The sequence below is a fragment of the Saprolegnia parasitica genome (genome assembly GCF_000151545.1).
Source record: "Saprolegnia parasitica CBS 223.65 unplaced genomic scaffold supercont2.275, whole genome shotgun sequence".
Lineage (NCBI taxonomy): Eukaryota > Oomycota > Saprolegniomycetes > Saprolegniales > Saprolegniaceae > Saprolegnia > Saprolegnia parasitica.
Genome location: NW_012156669.1, coordinates 1 through 15534, shown reverse-complemented (window position 1 = coordinate 15534; position 15534 = coordinate 1). Strand labels below are relative to the sequence as shown.

The following is a 15534-nucleotide window of genomic DNA, read 5'->3' as shown; positions in this document are numbered from 1 at the left end:
ACGTAGTCGAGCGCGGCGATCGAGGTCTCGTGCGCGGTCCACGCGTGCACGTTCTCCACGCACAAAAGTGGGAGGCACGTGAGCCGGAACACCTGGACGAGTCCGTTGGAGAGACCCGTGAAGAGCAGCTCGCCATCGACGTCGCAGCGCGCGACGCGGACTTCGCAAAGGGCGTCGTCTTCCCGCAGGTCGACGGTCGCGTGCACCACCGTGTGGCGCGGGTTGATGAGGACGAGCGTCGCGTTCGTCGTCACGCCAACGAGGAGCCCGAGCTTGGGCGGGTACATGAGCGCTTCGATACCTACCAAAGACGAGCGATGAGCCGTTGCAAGGTAGTAGTGCACACCGCTCGAGAATTGAAACTTGTGCATGACGTCGCCCGAGTTGAGGCCCCAGAGAATGACTAGATGGTGAGGATGATGCATCTTCACACACACGCGAGAGAGGTCGCACCGCAGCCGTCGACGCCGCCCGTCGCGATGCTCTTGGGCGGGCAATAGGTCAGCGACAGAACGTCGTCCGTGTGCCCCGTCGCCCGCTTCTTCTCGGGCATGCAGCGGAGGTACTCGGTCGCGTTCGAGTCGTTCCAGACGTACACGCGGCGGTCCCAGCCCGTGCACGCAATGTATTTCGACTGCGTAAAGCCGCGCCCGGACGAGAACGGAATCGACGTTGTGATGGAGAGCACGCTTGTGACTTCGTTCGACTTTGGCGCGATGCACCGGGGCACGCGGGGCACGTGCACGCTCTGTGTGTGCAGACTCGGCGGCAGCTTGACTCGGCCCGCGTCGTCGTCGAGCTCGGCGCGGTTAAAGCGCAGGAGGGCGTCAAGATGGTGGTCATCCTTCTCTTTCTTGAGCGTCGTGAGGAGACTGCCGTTGCTGAAGTTCCATAGCTTGACGTCGTCGCCGGCGTGACTGCCCGTGATGAGCCGACGCCCTGACTCGTCCAGCGCCTAGTAAGATCTCTCCAGTTATCCTCCTCCTTCGATCCGTGTGCGAGTCAAAATGGGGTTTACGGCGGCGGTGATGGTCGAGTCGGAGATGTCAAAGTTGGAAATCATCGAGCCGTCGAGGAGGTTCCATAGCACAACGTGCGCGTTGGTGTCGATGCTCACGACTTGCTGGAACGAGGGATCGAAGAGGATCTTGCAGATGGGATGCTCGTGCGGCTGCAGCGCTTCTTGGACGCCGACCATCGGGTGCAGGGGCCAGTCGTTGAGCGCACTCGACGCCGTGATCAAGTGCTTGTAGCGGGCGTCGAACGCGAGCAAACTCACCTTGTGGCGTTCGTGCGAGGCGTCTTCAATGACCTGATTGCACTTGCAGTTTTTCACGTCCCACACGCGCACTAGCATTGCGCGCGTGTCAGAGCAATCGCACACCAACAGTGTCGGTACCGAGGCCGTCAAAGCCGAGGCTCAAGAGGCTGTACGACGCGGCATTCCAGATGACTTGTTTGATCGAGCACGTGTGGCCCACGAGGCGACCGACGAGCCGGATCGAGTACGGGCTCCAGAGCAGCACTTGACGCTCGAGGCCGCAGCTCGCGATGAGCTTGGGCTCCTTGCACCACGCAAACGAGTAGACAGCGCCGCGGTGCTGTCGAAAGTCGCGCTTGAGCGCGCCCCGTGTGATATCCACCACCTAGTGAATGCCTCATCCAAACTGGACGATCATGGGCCACGGTACCTTGACCGAGCCATCGTGGGACGCCGAGACGAGGCAGTTGAGGTCCGAGACAAACTCGAGGCATGAAATGTAGTCGGTGTGACGCTCGACGCGTGAGATTTTGCAGCCGTCGAGCGTCGGGTCGCTGTGGCAGCCGATTTCGCCGTCGCACACGTGCCACGTCGTCGGCTCGTCAAAAACGATTTGCGTGACGAAGCCGACGTCGTCGCCAATGAAGAGGCTCTCGCGCATGCTCCCTTCGTCGACCATCGTGCTCAAACTCAGCGGCGTCGCATGCTCCAACTCGGAAAATGGGATTTTGGACACGATCTTCTTGTCGGGCGTCGAGAGATCGTAGAAGACGACGCCAGCCTCCATGGACGCGACAGCCACCTTGCCGCTCACGCGCAAATAGACCATGCTCGAGATCCAGTCCGACTTGCTGCGAGCGCTCGCCGTCTTGAACGACTGGAGCGGCGCCGCCAGCGCTGTCGGCGCGAACGTCGAGATGACGCCGCCGTGGGTGCACGCGAGGTACTGGCCGCTGCGTGGCAGCGTCTCGATCGCAACGAAGACGTCGCGCGCCCGGTGGGTCGTCACGGGCGTCTCTTCGGCCACCTACATGCGCGTAAGACGACGCCATCATCATCCTTGGCCGTGTACATAGTCGTCGCGGGGCAGAAAGGCGGCGGTCGAGGTCGCGGACGAGTCTTTGGTCGCGTTGGCGTTGAGGAACATGAAGTTCGTGAACTCGTCCCAGTCCACAGTCCCGTCCGAGTTGGCGTCGATCTTCATAAAGAGCTGCGAGATCTGCGTCGGCGTCCAGTGGTCGCCGCCGAGGATCGAGCCAAAGTGCGATACGAACTGCTTCTCGGTGAGCGCCGAGTCTTGCTCAAAGACGCCGTGGAGCTTCATGAGCTCGCTGAGCTTGAACATGGACTCGTTGAGGCTGATGCTCCCGAGGTTGGACGCCGGTGGCTCGCTCGGTCGCGGCCCGCCCACCATGATCGGCGTTTCTGGTGCGCTCGACAAGCGATCTTTCGCAGGCTATGATTAGACGCCTCCGGATCACTCCGGTTGACATGGGGGTGGTCCAGCAATTACACTGAGTACACTTCGTTGACGTGCCCTTGATTTTACATGAACCAGGCGTTGGAGGGTTAAGCAAGCCGCCCCAGTCTATTGGTTCTAGGCGACAGACTCGTTTAGGGCTTTAAGGTGTCATTGCTTGCCTGGACAATGGGGCCTCCCTGCCACTGTCGGCAACCCACGAGGAAACGCCGTCTGCTTCCACAAGCCGCTTGGTGAGTTAGGATCAAGCGAATTGCTTCATTCCCCTGTTTGGATTGCTGTAAATGCTCCATACGCATCTCGTGTGGTTGCGATGCAGCTACAAATGAACGCTATTGATAGACAGGCGGTTGACCATTTCAAACGCCTCTAAACGTTCAACGGTCGTCGCTGCGGCGCAAGATGGAGCCCGAATTGGCTCAAGGAAGTACGCCCGAGAGTCCTGTCGAGGCAAGCCTCGAAGCTGACGCCATCGCGATGTCCGCAATACGTCTGCCTCCATTGCCAGGAGCCTCGGCGCCGCCTTTGCCAGAGCCTCTCGAGCCGCCAACCCCTTACACCGACGCAGCGACGAATCTCACCGAGGAGAATGACGCGTCCATGTCGGACAACCTTGATCCGCGTAGCGTCAGCACGGATCCCGAGTCGCAGGTCGTGCCGGAGGAAGTCGATGCTGCGAGCACACCAGCAAACGACACAGTCACAACGGGCCAAGTCGACGACGGCGCAGCAGGTACGCTGACAGAGGCCGACGCCACATACAGCGAATGGACAGAGGTCCAAGGCGGCGCTCCGCCTGACGACGTGGGGTCGAGCGAGACGCCAACCGAGGCAGCGCTTGAAGACACCAGCCTTGGCGCGCCGATCGAGACAGCGTCCGAAGAGAGCAACTTGGGAGCGTGGCGTGACGAAACAGTGCTTGCAGACACTGACACCAATGCAGAGTGGGTGCAAGACACCGATGCAATGGAAAACGCACCGATGGAAGAGAATGAAGGCCAGTGGGCAACCGACGAGGCACCCGACGAACCGCACGAAGATGACGGCGCGCTTGGTGACAACACGGTCAATGACGCCGACGACATGACTGATGGCGCCGAGTGGGTCGATGGAGCAGGCGACCAAGCAGATGTCTATCCAGACCCGAATGACACCTCGGACGCGTGGCCACAGCCAGAAGGAGACGCCGTTACAAGTCAAACTGACAACCCTCAAATGTGGCCAGGTCAAGAAAATTTAGACCAAGGCCAGGCGTACATGGACGAAGCGGCCAACACCGAGAACGCTGGGTGGTCGTCGCTGGATCCGAACACTTCATGGACACCAGAGCCTGATCGCGCGGTCGGCTGGTCGTCGTTCCACCCGGACCCTTCGTGGACGGACGAAGCCAGTGCCCCTCCGTTGGCGACAAGCATCACCACATCAACCACAGCTCCGCTGCCTGCGGATCTCGACGGGTTGCGCAATCGTCCTGGCTCGGCCAAGAGAGCACTCACACGCGTCGAGATGATCAAGTACGCCAAAGACTTTGCCGCCGCGGAGCGTCTCGGCGCGGGCAAGTCGTTCTTTAAGACGACCATGAAGGACATTGCCGAGCTCGGCGTCGGCCTGCAGCTCTATTTCCTCTTCACCAAGTACATGGGTCTCTGCTTCGTCGTCATGTCGGTGCTGGCATTGCCAGCGCTCGTCATGCACGCGTCGGCCCGCGGCATCGACACGCAGATGATTGACCCGATGCGTCTCGGTCTCTTGACGATCGCCAACGAAGGCGTCAACTCGACTGCGAACGCGACCACCGAGTGGTGCGCCGGCAACCCCTTCACGGACGACCCCCACATCGTGAGCTACCTCATCACCGCCTGCGACTTTCTCTACTCCCTGACGTTTGCCGCGTTCATGTGGTTCTTCAAGGTATTCGTCCAGTCGTCCAGAACAACACGTTGACGTTGTGACGATAGATCACGGCGGACCAAGTCATTGCACGCAACGCCGACGCGATTACGCCGGCGAAATACGCCGTGTACGTGCGCGGCTTGCCACCGTCGGCGACCCAAGAAAGCATTTTACAGCACTTTAACGCGCGCTACGACCCAACGACCGAGAGGAGAGAGTACCCGATGAAGCTCGGCTGCTGGGGTCGGCCCCGGGCGCCCAAGGTGCAAGGCGATTTGACGCGCGGCGGGCGGCTCGCCAAGCCTGTCGACAACACGGCGCACCTCACGCACCCCCACGAGATGTATCTGCGCACGTACGTGGCCGAAGTGAGCATTGCGCACCCAACGGGCGGGCTCCTGCGGACGTTTCTGGCGATGGAATACCTCACGGGCAAGGCCGCCGAGCTCAACGACATTCTCAGAACGCTCAAGGCGCTGCCCACAATGGATGCGGCCGACCGCCTTGAGATCACAACCAAGTACAACCTTTCTTCTCTCGCAATTGTTGCAAGCGAAATGGCGCGGGCGTCTAGGATCGAAGCGCAGCTGGAAAAGGTGACCGACACCCTCGAGAAGAAAACGAGCAAGCTCAAGGAGCTCCGCGAAAACCGCGCCAACAACCTCACCGACTGCGACTGCGCCTTTGTTGTCTTCAACAGCGTCGAGGCCCAGCGGCGGTACGCCTGCGTAGCCGTCATGCATTCGTACCATGGATCAATAAGGTGTCTGCGTGACTACCGCACGAGCCAGTACAGCTTGGCGCGCCGGTTCCAGCCCAAGGAGCTTCGGTTCCAGGGCACTCACGCGCTCTGGGTGCAGCAAGCGCCCGAGCCGTCCAACATCATTTGGGAAAACCTCGAAGTGCCCGTGCGTGAGCGGCGTTTTCGGTACAAATGCGACATATGTTCTTCTTGTACGCAGTTGTGTAGGCGGTATGTGACCAACTTTGTGACGTTTTTGCTCTTGCTCGTGTCGTGCGCGGTCATTTCGCTGGCGCAGAGGCAAGCAACCATTGCACCAACCTTCTTTACGTTCGTTCTTGTAGTGCGCAAGCTACGTTCGCAGGGGACTCGATCCCCAACTTTTGCTCCGAGGCGCTCCCGGCCGTCTTTACGGGCAACTACTCGGCGATCCCGACGCTCAAGTGGCAACTCTACTGGAACCAATACCCCAACGTGACGTGCCCGACGGGAAGCTACTACATTTCGTACACCAACAACGTCGTGGTGCCGCAAATCCAGGTCGGCAATGCGACGCAGTGCGTGACCAACCGCTGCATCTCTGCGATTCCAAGCCTCGATACGACGTGCAGCACGCTCCCGTGCTTCCAGCCGGCGCTCAAGGACGACAAGACGCGGCCGTGTACGACGTACAAGGCATCCGACCTCCTCAAATGCTACTGCGAGCCCGCTCTCGAGCGCGCGATTTCTCTCTACGGCTGGCTCGATGGCCCCAAAAAGATGTACAGCTACCAGGTAACCCATCCCTCTATGTTTCAATGGGTGTAAAAGGAGAGTGTGCTAGCTGCCGTGCCAAGAGTACTTGTCGAATTACGTCAAGAAGAATGCGTCGCTCTTCCTCGCAGCGGCCACGGTCATTGTCGTCAACCTCGTGCTGCAGATGATTCTCCGCGCCTTTGCTGACTTTGAGCGCCACGTGAGTGAGAGCGAGCGCGCGTCGGCCACGGTGCTCAAGCTCTTTTTCGCGCAGCTGCTCAACACGGGTATAGCGACGTTCTTCAACTGGGATGGAAACAAAAGGATGTACTAGGTATCATTGTCCTCTTGGTGAACGCCAACTTGAGTTCGGTGCCACTGCCGTCGACGCTGCGGGAGATCCTCAACGGCAAATTCGACGACTTTGTGCGGCAGTGGTACATTAGCGTCGGCGTTGGCATCTCGACGACCATGATCATCAACGCGGTCTCGCCGCAGATCGGACCGATCTTGCAAACGTACGTCATTCGGCCGTGGCGGCGGTCGCGAGCGCTCAAGGCCGCAGTGACGCAAAAGCAAATGAACGACTTGTTCGCAGGCCCGCCCTTTGACATTTCGCTGCGGTTTATTATCTGCGTTGTGTACAATATTGTCATCACGTACGAGGTAGGTACCCGCTCGTGCTCAACACGGTGTTTGTGACCATGATGTACTGCGGGGGTATTCCCGTGCTGCTTCCCGTCGCTGCCCTCGCGTGCCTCGTCATGCATCTTCTCGATAAACTGACCATCATGAAGCTGTACTCGGTCCGCACCGCCTACGACGAGGTACCTTTCTTCATTTCTACTCGGTTTTTCGCTGACGAAGTGCAGGCGCTCGGCGAGCTCTCGCAGGCGATGCTACCATTTGCGCTTTTGCTGCACCTCGGTTTCTCAACGTGGATGTACGGCAACAGCATGTTTCTCCAGTCGGGCTTGTTGAACGTGTCGTGGGTTCTGCGCGAATTCGGCGTCCCATCCAACTCGACCGACACCAACGACCTCTACAACGAGCTCCAAGCTGCCGTGAGCCAGTACGATCCGCTCGGCTCCGCGGGCCTCTCGTCCAAGATCTGGCGACTCAACGTCTTTCCCATCTTCCTCTTCTTTCTCGTCGCGCTCGTGCTCTTCTTTTTATCGCAGTTTTTTGGCGCTTTCTTGTGGCCGATCCTGGAAAAGCCACTGTACTGGCTCGCGACCGGCGTCGCCAACTCGTGCTCGTCGACGCTCCAGAAGACGCTCATGCACAGCAAGCGCAAGTACTCGGGCGAAACGCCGCTCGTGTCGCAGTACCCGGACTTCACCGGCGAGTACCAGGTCGACGCCACCGCCAAGGCCGTCGACAGCGCAAAAGGCTACGAGCTCCAAGAGAACGGGATCTTGATTCGCAAGTGGATCGTCGACTCGGACGTGCGGAACAAAGGCGACCGCATGCTCACGTGGGAGGCGATGGCGGCGCCCGTCAAGACGTACTCGATCCACGCCAACCCCAAGTATATGGTACATCCCTCTTCTGGAGCGCTGCTGTGGCTGAGGTGGCGTCTAGAATGCGATGATCGAGCTCTCGAACGCCCGCGAGCGCGCCGAAAATGAGGATTCGAGTGAGAGCGAGCAAACCAAGCGCGTCAACAAACCCAAGAAACCGACGCGCTCGAGCACGGTCGTGCCTGTTGAGTAGTCTTACTTTTCTTCGGCGTATGTGTAAAACCCCTGCGCGTACTTGACGCCAAAGTCGTTTGCGTCCGACGGCGGGTGCTTGAGCGCCTTGCGCGGGTTCTCGTCCAGCTCCTACAATAGCTATGGCCCATGCCCCATACTACGGGAGAAGGATGCACCTCGAAGATGTCCTTGAGGTCGCCACCGTGCTTCTTGTACGTGGCCGCTACCATTCGACGTTGGAAGCGCGCTCGAGACATGACACTCACCGAGACGCTCGGCGACCGCGGGGTCGTACTCGAGCGAGTCGTGGCGCGGGTTGGCCTTGGTCGCCTTCAGGCTGTTCGACGACTTGAGGAGCTCGCCGTCGCTCACCAACGCGTGCTTGCTCTCCATCGCTTTCAAGATCTTATTGTGGAAGGGTTGCGATCTTCTGAAACGCTGGCATGAGAAAACCACGCGTGGGAAATAAGCTGTAGGTGGGAAATAGCAGAAAGGGCAATGTCACGTGCACGGACAAAGGACTGGAGCACCGTCACGTGGAGCACCGTGGTGCTTGTAAGGCCGCCGACACGGGGCTCGGTGCAGCTGGGTGCTCATGTCGGCAACTTGAGCTTTTCTCTCTCAAGCAACTCAGCTGACCTGCCGGTACTAGTACCAAGGGTATATATACCCTTGCTAGTACTACTGTACCGCAGGCATGGGCAAATCGTTTCAGCCGTCACTTGTTTTCACTGTCAATATGTTTCGTCATTTTTGCGAATTAGACAAATCTAAAAACATAGGAGCACGCGTTTTCTTGATGTGTGTGTCCCTACGTCGTCCGTTTCGAGGTCCGAGAAGAACGGAAGGAGTCCAAATGAGCGCATTGAGCTCAAGTGCTGGCTTGTGAGAATTAAATTTCTTGAGAAGCATATAAAGGGCAAATGTATCAGCTCCCGCGGCAATTTTAAATAATAATAACTACTCCGAAACCTCATGATTTTTTATGCGATTCATCGCGATTAAAAAATACCGGGGGAAGTGCATGGGCTACAAGAAGCGTGGCGGCAAGGCCATAGGACAGCGGGTGAAGGGCCGGCAGCCTTATGCCCTGGCGAGACGGCTCGCGTCCAATGCTCTCGTTCATGACACGTCGGCAGTTGAACCTCCCGCCCCAGAGCCCGCATCTAAGCGTCCGCGCCGGGCGCCTCCAAATGAATCGACGCCGCTGCTGCCGGACGCACCGCCTGCCGCGGCGCGTCCTCTCCCGTGGGAGGATGAGGCGAACGCAACCAAGCCACGCGTAATCACTGATGAGCAAGTCTGCATTGCCATCGCAGTGTATTACGTCAAGGCTGTACGGCCTGCATCCGAGGAGCCGGTCATCGAAGACGCTGTGAAGACGATTGCTGCGGCCCTCAAGGTCAGTCGACCGACAGTGAAGAATGTTCTGGCAGAGGTCGAAGAGTGCTTCAAGAACGGGACCCAGTTCTTGGGCAAGCGAAAGCCTGGGTCGGGCGGCCACAACAAGTTGTAACACACCCAGTCAGTCATACACGCAGACGCGTAGGACGCATCGTATCGAATGAGCATCCCATTAGATCGTAATACATTTTTGACACTTTAACGTAAAGCGCCAAATAATGGTTCTGAGCCAAATAATGGTTTTTTGGATTGACCAATCAGGAAGAAGCAAAATATACTGTGCCTAGCTTATACCTTTGTACATTCGATACGATCAATTGTAAGAGGTAGACGTATTTGGCGCGTCGAGGGCCAGAATCTTTCGCGCCAAAATGCGGGAGAGGAATGCAGGCTGGCAGAGAGCTGGTGCAGCAGGAGCACAAAGGAATGGCTCTCGAGCAGTCATGCGCTCATTTCCCAATCTTCTTCATGAAGTGCAAGAGGTCCAAGGGCACCTTCCTCGAGCGCGCAATCATCAGAGCGTCCCGGATGAAGTCGAACGGCCGATCAACTTTTTGTGATAAACGGTTGCTCCAGCCACGTTTCGGAGCATGCTATAGTCTTGGCGTCGTCGCTCGGGGTACAATCTATTCTACGCCCGCAAGGCTAAACTTCTGTAGGTTCTTCTTTTTCTGTTGCCGGCCAACGCCACGCAACTTGTCCATCCGCTGGTGTGTTCTCGCCGTTCAAGTGCGCCGTGCGTCGCAGCATCAACAAGTACCTTACCAGGAACGGTATTTCAGTCCAAAAGAGCATGGTATCTTCAGCACCACGTCATTTTCATAGACGACGCGACAACGATCGGACGCGCAGTGGCGCTCGATATTGTATCTCAAGCGCGGTCGTCTCGTCTTTGTGGCAGAGAACTTTTCTGCCGTACAAGGTGCCGGAATGGATTCGCAAACGGCAACACATCCGCAACAACGTGCTGACGGTCCCAAACGATCCCCCGAAGCGCGTGCGCATTGCCGGGGAGCTTCTCGAGGTCTAATAGATCTGTGAGTTCAACGTAGCATAGAAGGAGAAAGCCAATGCCTCGAAGAAGCGCAAAACCAGCCCAAAGATCGTAAGGTCGAGCCAGATCCGATGGAGCCATCGCTCGCTGATCTCTATAATGTGTTACTGAAGTTTTCATGCTCTGGCACCCTAGCAATAAATAACCTTCCATAACACATCAATGCCTGTCAAAATACATATACTGGTCGAAGGAAAAAAGTTCGTTTTTTTCGAACTTTTTTAATACAAAAACCAAGTATGTTTGAAAAACCATTATCTGGCTCAGATCACTTTTGCACGCTGCGTTTCACTACGTTCGCATTTCTGCACGAACCGCAGCCTTCTTGGGCTCTACGTGTAGCCAACGTCATTTTACATCCGAATCACTTTTCAAATCCAGAATCCGATTCTTCGTTCAAGAGAAAATTCAGTTTAACCGTACTTCGAATTTAAAAAAACCATTAATTGGCGCTTTACGTTATTGCGTGTTCATTTCTATTCCTTCTTCGGATCGGACAACGAATTAACATGTAAAAACATCCCCAAAATGCTCCATCAAACAACAAACAACGAAAACCGACAAGAGAGCTTTCGCTACCAAGATTTCTTCTTAATTTTCGACGTCCGGAAAGAGGGCCGGTTCGTGAAAAGTGAGCAGTGGGTCCACTGTTTTTGCAAACGTGAAATAGGTCATTTCGCTGGTAGGACGATAAAAGGCGGACGGCTTGCGCTCCTTTTGTCGCGAGCCTTGTGCAACAACTCTTCTTGAACCCTTAGCGCTGCTTTAACCCGATTTATTTGGTAGGCTGCTTTTGCTACCAAGATTTCTCGATTAAGATTTCTATGTGACATGTAGTGACGGACGACGCGGAAGCGATTCAGCGCGCGCGCCTCGAGTCAATTGAGCTCGTGGTCGAGCCCGATATGGATTTGACCACCTTTTACAACGGCGACGACGACCTCGGCGTCCCTCGCCCGCGACAACTGAGCGAAGACGATGACCTTGGCGACGACTAACTCCTAAGAACTTATGCGTGTCGTGACTGTACACTCGTGTTGCCATGTACATTGCAAGCGCCAAATGCAATTCAACAAGGTTTAGTCATCGCAACGGCTACATCCCCGGCATCTCGAGGGCGACGGCCGCCACGACCACGGCCGCGAGGCTGACCACGCCGCCGACGAGCACCGGGAGTGCGTGGCCCATCGACGTCTGCACGAGCGCCGACGCGACTGCAAAGTTGAGCAGCTGCCCGGCACAGTTGGCCGAGTTGAAGGCGCCGGCGTACAAGCCGAGCTTATTGTCTTCGCCGTGCCCGACCACGTGGAGGATGACCGGGATCTGCATCGCAAAGAGCGCGTTCTGCGTGATCGCGCAGAGCACGACGAGGACCACGTTGAGCGCCACCATCTTGGAGAACGCCATGACGATCAGCAGCGCCTGGGGCAGCATCGAGAGGGTTAGCACCCACTTGGCGCCGGCGGCAGCGACCAAGTACGGCAGCAACACCATGTAGAGCAGGCCGACAACGTTGAAGAGCGTGTCAGTGACGCCGCCCGCGAGCGCGACGCCCCGGTTGTACGCGTCTTGCTCCGGCGAACAGCTCTACGCACGCACGCATCAGATACGAGAGGCGAGGTCGTGCGTGTACGCTGCCGCACGCGTTGGCGCCACTCGCATCGCCGTCAAAGACGACGAGCCCAAAGAACTGGCCCTTCGCCCCGTTGTAGGCCGTGTAGCCGTACTGCACGAGCAGAAAGCAGACGCAAAAGGCGACCAAGTTGCGTGGCAGCGTCTTGAGGCCCGTGTACACGGCGCCAAAGGCGCGGAGGACGCGGGTGCAGCGAGCGATGGGGCACGGGCGGCGGCAGCGGCGTCTCCTTGGCAAAGACGCACACGGGCAGCACGGTGAGCAGCATGACGCCGATGAGCATCCCAAGAAACGCGTGGATCGACTCGTGGGCCGGGCCAAAGGCCAAAATGTAGCCCGAGACACAAAACGACCCGGCGATCGCGTAGCCTTGGCCGATCGACGCCGCGAGCACCTGGCGCGGCCCGGCAAAGTCAGCGACGATGAGGTTGACCGGCGTCTGCGTAATGTTGACCGACATGTCCATCCACACGTAGCAGATAATCGTGAAGAGGGCCGTCATGGGCTGGCGCGTGCCTGCGTCCCCCAAGGCGACGCCAATCTCCCGCGCGTACATCATGAGCAGCCAGCAGAGCGCACTTGTGATCGCGCCAAACAGCAGGAACGGCCGGCGACGCCCATACTTGCTAGAACATCTTCCGTAAGAGACGTCGACAAGGGATGGTACTAGTACCTCGTGCAGGCGTCGCTGAGCACGCCGACCGTCGGCGCGACGAGCAGCCCCGTCATGGGGCCGACAATCTGGATGAGCTGCACCGCCCAGCTCGGCACCATGGTTTCGAGGAGCGGCCCAAACGCAGCCCACTGCGCGGCCCACGCCATGTTCATGGCCATCTTGGGCGCTGCGAGGAGGAGGAGAAAGGCCACGCTGCAGCCCGGCAGCGGGGCCGACGTGCGGGGCGACGTCACGTCGAGAAGGACCTTGGGCGTCACCGTGTGGTTGTAGCCGTCGGGCGCGTCGAGCTCAATGTGCGTGGGCAGCATCTCGTCAAATTGCGTTGTGGCCAAAGTGACAGCGAGCGACTGTGCATCGTCCAACGGGCAGAATTCTGTGAAAAAGAAAGGGACCCGAAGCCAGCTAGTCGGTGGACAACAACCACGTCGGACAAGAAGATGGTACTATGGCGTTGAGGAAGTCTTATTCGTCGTACTCGGCCAGCGACAGCTGCTTGGCGTCCGGGATCGCAAAGCCTTTACGTGGCCTTGACGCGGCCCTGTTCCATGTTGCGAATTGCCGCGTCAAACTCGTCCTCGTCCGAGTCGACGGTCGCGGGCGTGTCGGAGATGACGGCCTTGGTCTTGGGGTGGAGCTTGGGCGGCTGCTGGCCCACGAGGAGGCCCGGCGCCTTGCTGGCTCGGATAGCCTTCTCCCACGGACCCATCGCGCGCTTGTAGAGCTCGAGCGTGATGCGCGCATCTTCGACCGAGTCGTGCTCGCCCGTCTGGATCGTCTTGTGCAGCACTTCTTCGGCCAAGTGCTTGAGCGCCTTGGGGTACAGTTTCTGCGAGGACAGTAAAAGGTGAGATGACACGACTCGATGCAAAGCGGGCGTACGGTGCCGTTGACCTTGCGGCGCATGTACGGCCGGTACTTGGTCGTGTCCCGGATCATACCCTTGGGGTGGGTGAGCATGAGTGCCTAGATGCCAATGTCAATGATCTCGCTCTGCAGCGCCACGCGTCGACCTGCATATCGTTTCGAATGGCGTGCCCGACCACGATCTTGCCGTCGAAGATGGCCGCCACGTCCTTCTGGCACTAAAGACACCGTCGCGCTTAGCGGTGATCATTCGCGTAAACGCACCTGCTCAAACGGGAGCGCGTCGCGCAGAGACTTGGCGCGGATGCCACTGACGTGCGTGCGAAAGTCGGTGACGCGCTCGAGCGGCTTGACATGCTCGTCGTAGACGACGTTGCCGTCAAAGTCGACGATACTGCAGCGAGCGAGCACACTGCGCTTGCCGTCCGAGCCGACGCCGACCATTTCGCAATCCATGGCCACGATGAGGCTCGTGTCGATCCAGTCGATGCTGGGCGCCGCCTTGGCCTTCTTGGCCTTGGGCGCCGGCGCGAGGTCGTGCTTCTTGGGCTTGTTGGAGGCCGGCTTGGCGACGGAGGCCTTGAGCTTTTGCCAGTTGCTGCCGGGTGCGACCGCGAGCGGCTTGACCTGCTTGGCCTTCTTGGCCGGCTTCTTGGTCGGCTTCGTCGGCGGTGTCATCGTAAATTACACCACGGCTGGTCCAATCACTTGGGCCGTGCATAAAAATATTTCGAGGCATACACAATCCGAGTGTTTTTTATTGGAATGGATTCTGCAACAGAGAATATCCACCAATCAAATGCCGCAAAGCCGGCGTGGCCTGACCAGCGAAAGCGATCCAAGTCGGATTCCTGCGCTTGACAACCGATACACTGGTGTCTACAGCATTCACTGCTTTCCCAAGCCAACAACAGAAACCAAGTTCTAAATGCGATCGACGTGCGCCCCGCGTGCTCTTTATATCCTACGCTGCCTACGTCGGACCGCAGAGTGGACTCGATAGCGCCGTGATACTGTACTGTTATGACAGCACACGCTCCGCTCGCGGTATTTTAGGAGGCATTTACGAAGTTATTACCATCGCACGTGGTGCATGGGTGCATTTTATTGTCTCCTGCGAATCGTTCGCGGGCACCGATCCGTGGACCACCTGCTAAAGTCCACCGATGGCCCGGACCAGATCGCAGCGTGTCGGTCGACGGTACGCCGGCTTGTCCAACGCAAATACCTATCCTCGTAGCGTAGCCAAGGGTTTTTATACCCTTAGTGCAACAGTACTGAATTGCTCGTGCCATCTCGCCCCCGCATCCAAAACGAAACCGGTGCAACACAACGTGCCACGTCATGGGCGCAACGGCCACGAAAAAGGCGGCCGTTGACCAAATGGCCGTTGACGTCATACACCGCGTCGTGCCCGCTCCGGCGGCCAATCACATTTCGTTTCTTCCACGACGTCAACTGGGGCTTGTACTATGCAGCGCCCTCTATGTTCAATCGCCGCGGGGCTGTACTAAAATGTACCTCGAGCTGCGCTCGCCCGCCGAAGCACGCATTGGCCATGACGCCGCCCGCTGAGTGTCGCCTGCACCAAGTGGACTTTCAGTGGGCGTGCATCGCGGCTTCAGTCACGATTCGGCACACGAGCCGCACGCGGCTTCTTGGTCTGCTCGTGCTGCTCGCCCATGGCTACCTCTGCGCGCGGCGACTCAGACGCCCGACGCGCGTCCTTTCGTAGTGGCTCTCGTCTGGAGCAACCTACCACTTTGCCAACGACGCTATCGGAATCTGGTGTAGCTGAGGAGTGGTCTCCTCAGCGCCCGTCTCGGCGCGTCATGTACATGTTTGACGTCAACACTTGGAGGACGTTTGCGACTCCGCTTTTGCTCGAGGCCCACACGCCGTTGCACCTCCGGCACGCGCCTCCTCTCACCGACTAGACCTCTGCTAGCCATGGATTGGGTAGCCTACTTTCGAAAGTCCATGCCTTTACAAAGCGTGCAACGAAGATCCCAGCTCTGACGTTTCTCACAGCCGCACAACTACAGTACTGTACTAGGGTCAAGGGAGGTTTGAGGACTACTCGGAGCGGTTTTCC

The 15534-nt window shown here is 58.1% G+C and overlaps 7 protein-coding genes across 7 annotated transcripts; 3 read left to right on the top strand and 4 right to left on the bottom strand.

Annotated features, from left to right (window-relative positions):
• Positions 1 to 50: 50 nt before the first annotated feature.
• SPRG_16324 (hypothetical protein) lies at positions 51 to 2675 on the bottom strand (the record flags this gene model as incomplete). Its single annotated transcript, XM_012355622.1, has 7 exons — positions 51 to 301; positions 347 to 403; positions 454 to 955; positions 1019 to 1350; positions 1400 to 1646; positions 1692 to 2288; positions 2334 to 2675. Coding segments are annotated over 7 exons (2328 nt in total), but the record flags the coding sequence as incomplete, so codon positions are not given.
• A 437-nt stretch (positions 2676 to 3112) lies between these two features.
• SPRG_16323 (hypothetical protein) lies at positions 3113 to 7862 on the top strand. The gene is made up of 9 exons (XM_012355621.1): positions 3113 to 4652; positions 4700 to 5562; positions 5605 to 5676; positions 5721 to 6150; positions 6200 to 6398; positions 6446 to 6734; positions 6782 to 6938; positions 6984 to 7649; positions 7696 to 7862. Exons 1-9 carry the CDS (start codon positions 3144 to 3146, stop codon positions 7825 to 7827), a joined length of 4317 nt encoding a protein of 1438 aa, XP_012211011.1. The 5' UTR covers positions 3113 to 3143; the 3' UTR covers positions 7828 to 7862.
• On the bottom strand, positions 7798 to 8228 carry SPRG_16322 (hypothetical protein). The gene is made up of 3 exons (XM_012355620.1): positions 8075 to 8228; positions 7985 to 8031; positions 7798 to 7937 (listed from the first exon to the last, which is right to left on the bottom strand). The coding sequence occupies exons 1-3, from the start codon at positions 8199 to 8201 to the stop codon at positions 7830 to 7832; spliced, it is 282 nt and encodes a 93-aa protein (XP_012211010.1). The 5' UTR covers positions 8202 to 8228; the 3' UTR covers positions 7798 to 7829.
• A 704-nt stretch (positions 8229 to 8932) lies between these two features.
• On the top strand, positions 8933 to 9441 carry SPRG_16321 (hypothetical protein; the record flags this gene model as incomplete). The annotated part of the gene is made up of 2 exons (XM_012355619.1): positions 8933 to 9056; positions 9110 to 9441. 2 exons carry the CDS (start codon positions 8933 to 8935, stop codon positions 9322 to 9324), a joined length of 339 nt encoding a protein of 112 aa, XP_012211009.1. The 3' UTR covers positions 9325 to 9441.
• A 239-nt stretch (positions 9442 to 9680) lies between these two features.
• On the top strand, positions 9681 to 10242 carry SPRG_21729 (hypothetical protein; the record flags this gene model as incomplete). Its single annotated transcript, XM_012355618.1, has 2 exons — positions 9681 to 9831; positions 9872 to 10242. The coding sequence occupies 2 exons, from the start codon at positions 9681 to 9683 to the stop codon at positions 10240 to 10242; spliced, it is 522 nt and encodes a 173-aa protein (XP_012211008.1).
• A 1119-nt stretch (positions 10243 to 11361) lies between these two features.
• Positions 11362 to 12883, bottom strand: SPRG_16320 (hypothetical protein; the record flags this gene model as incomplete). Its single annotated transcript, XM_012355617.1, has 4 exons — positions 11362 to 11853; positions 11900 to 12043; positions 12108 to 12525; positions 12573 to 12883. 4 exons carry the CDS (start codon positions 12881 to 12883, stop codon positions 11362 to 11364), a joined length of 1365 nt encoding a protein of 454 aa, XP_012211007.1.
• Positions 12884 to 13000: 117 nt separating this feature from the next.
• SPRG_16319 (hypothetical protein) lies at positions 13001 to 14117 on the bottom strand (the record flags this gene model as incomplete). Its single annotated transcript, XM_012355616.1, has 4 exons — positions 13001 to 13401; positions 13455 to 13538; positions 13586 to 13657; positions 13704 to 14117. The coding sequence occupies 4 exons, from the start codon at positions 14115 to 14117 to the stop codon at positions 13093 to 13095; spliced, it is 879 nt and encodes a 292-aa protein (XP_012211006.1). The 3' UTR covers positions 13001 to 13092.
• Positions 14118 to 15534: the final 1417 nt, after the last annotated feature.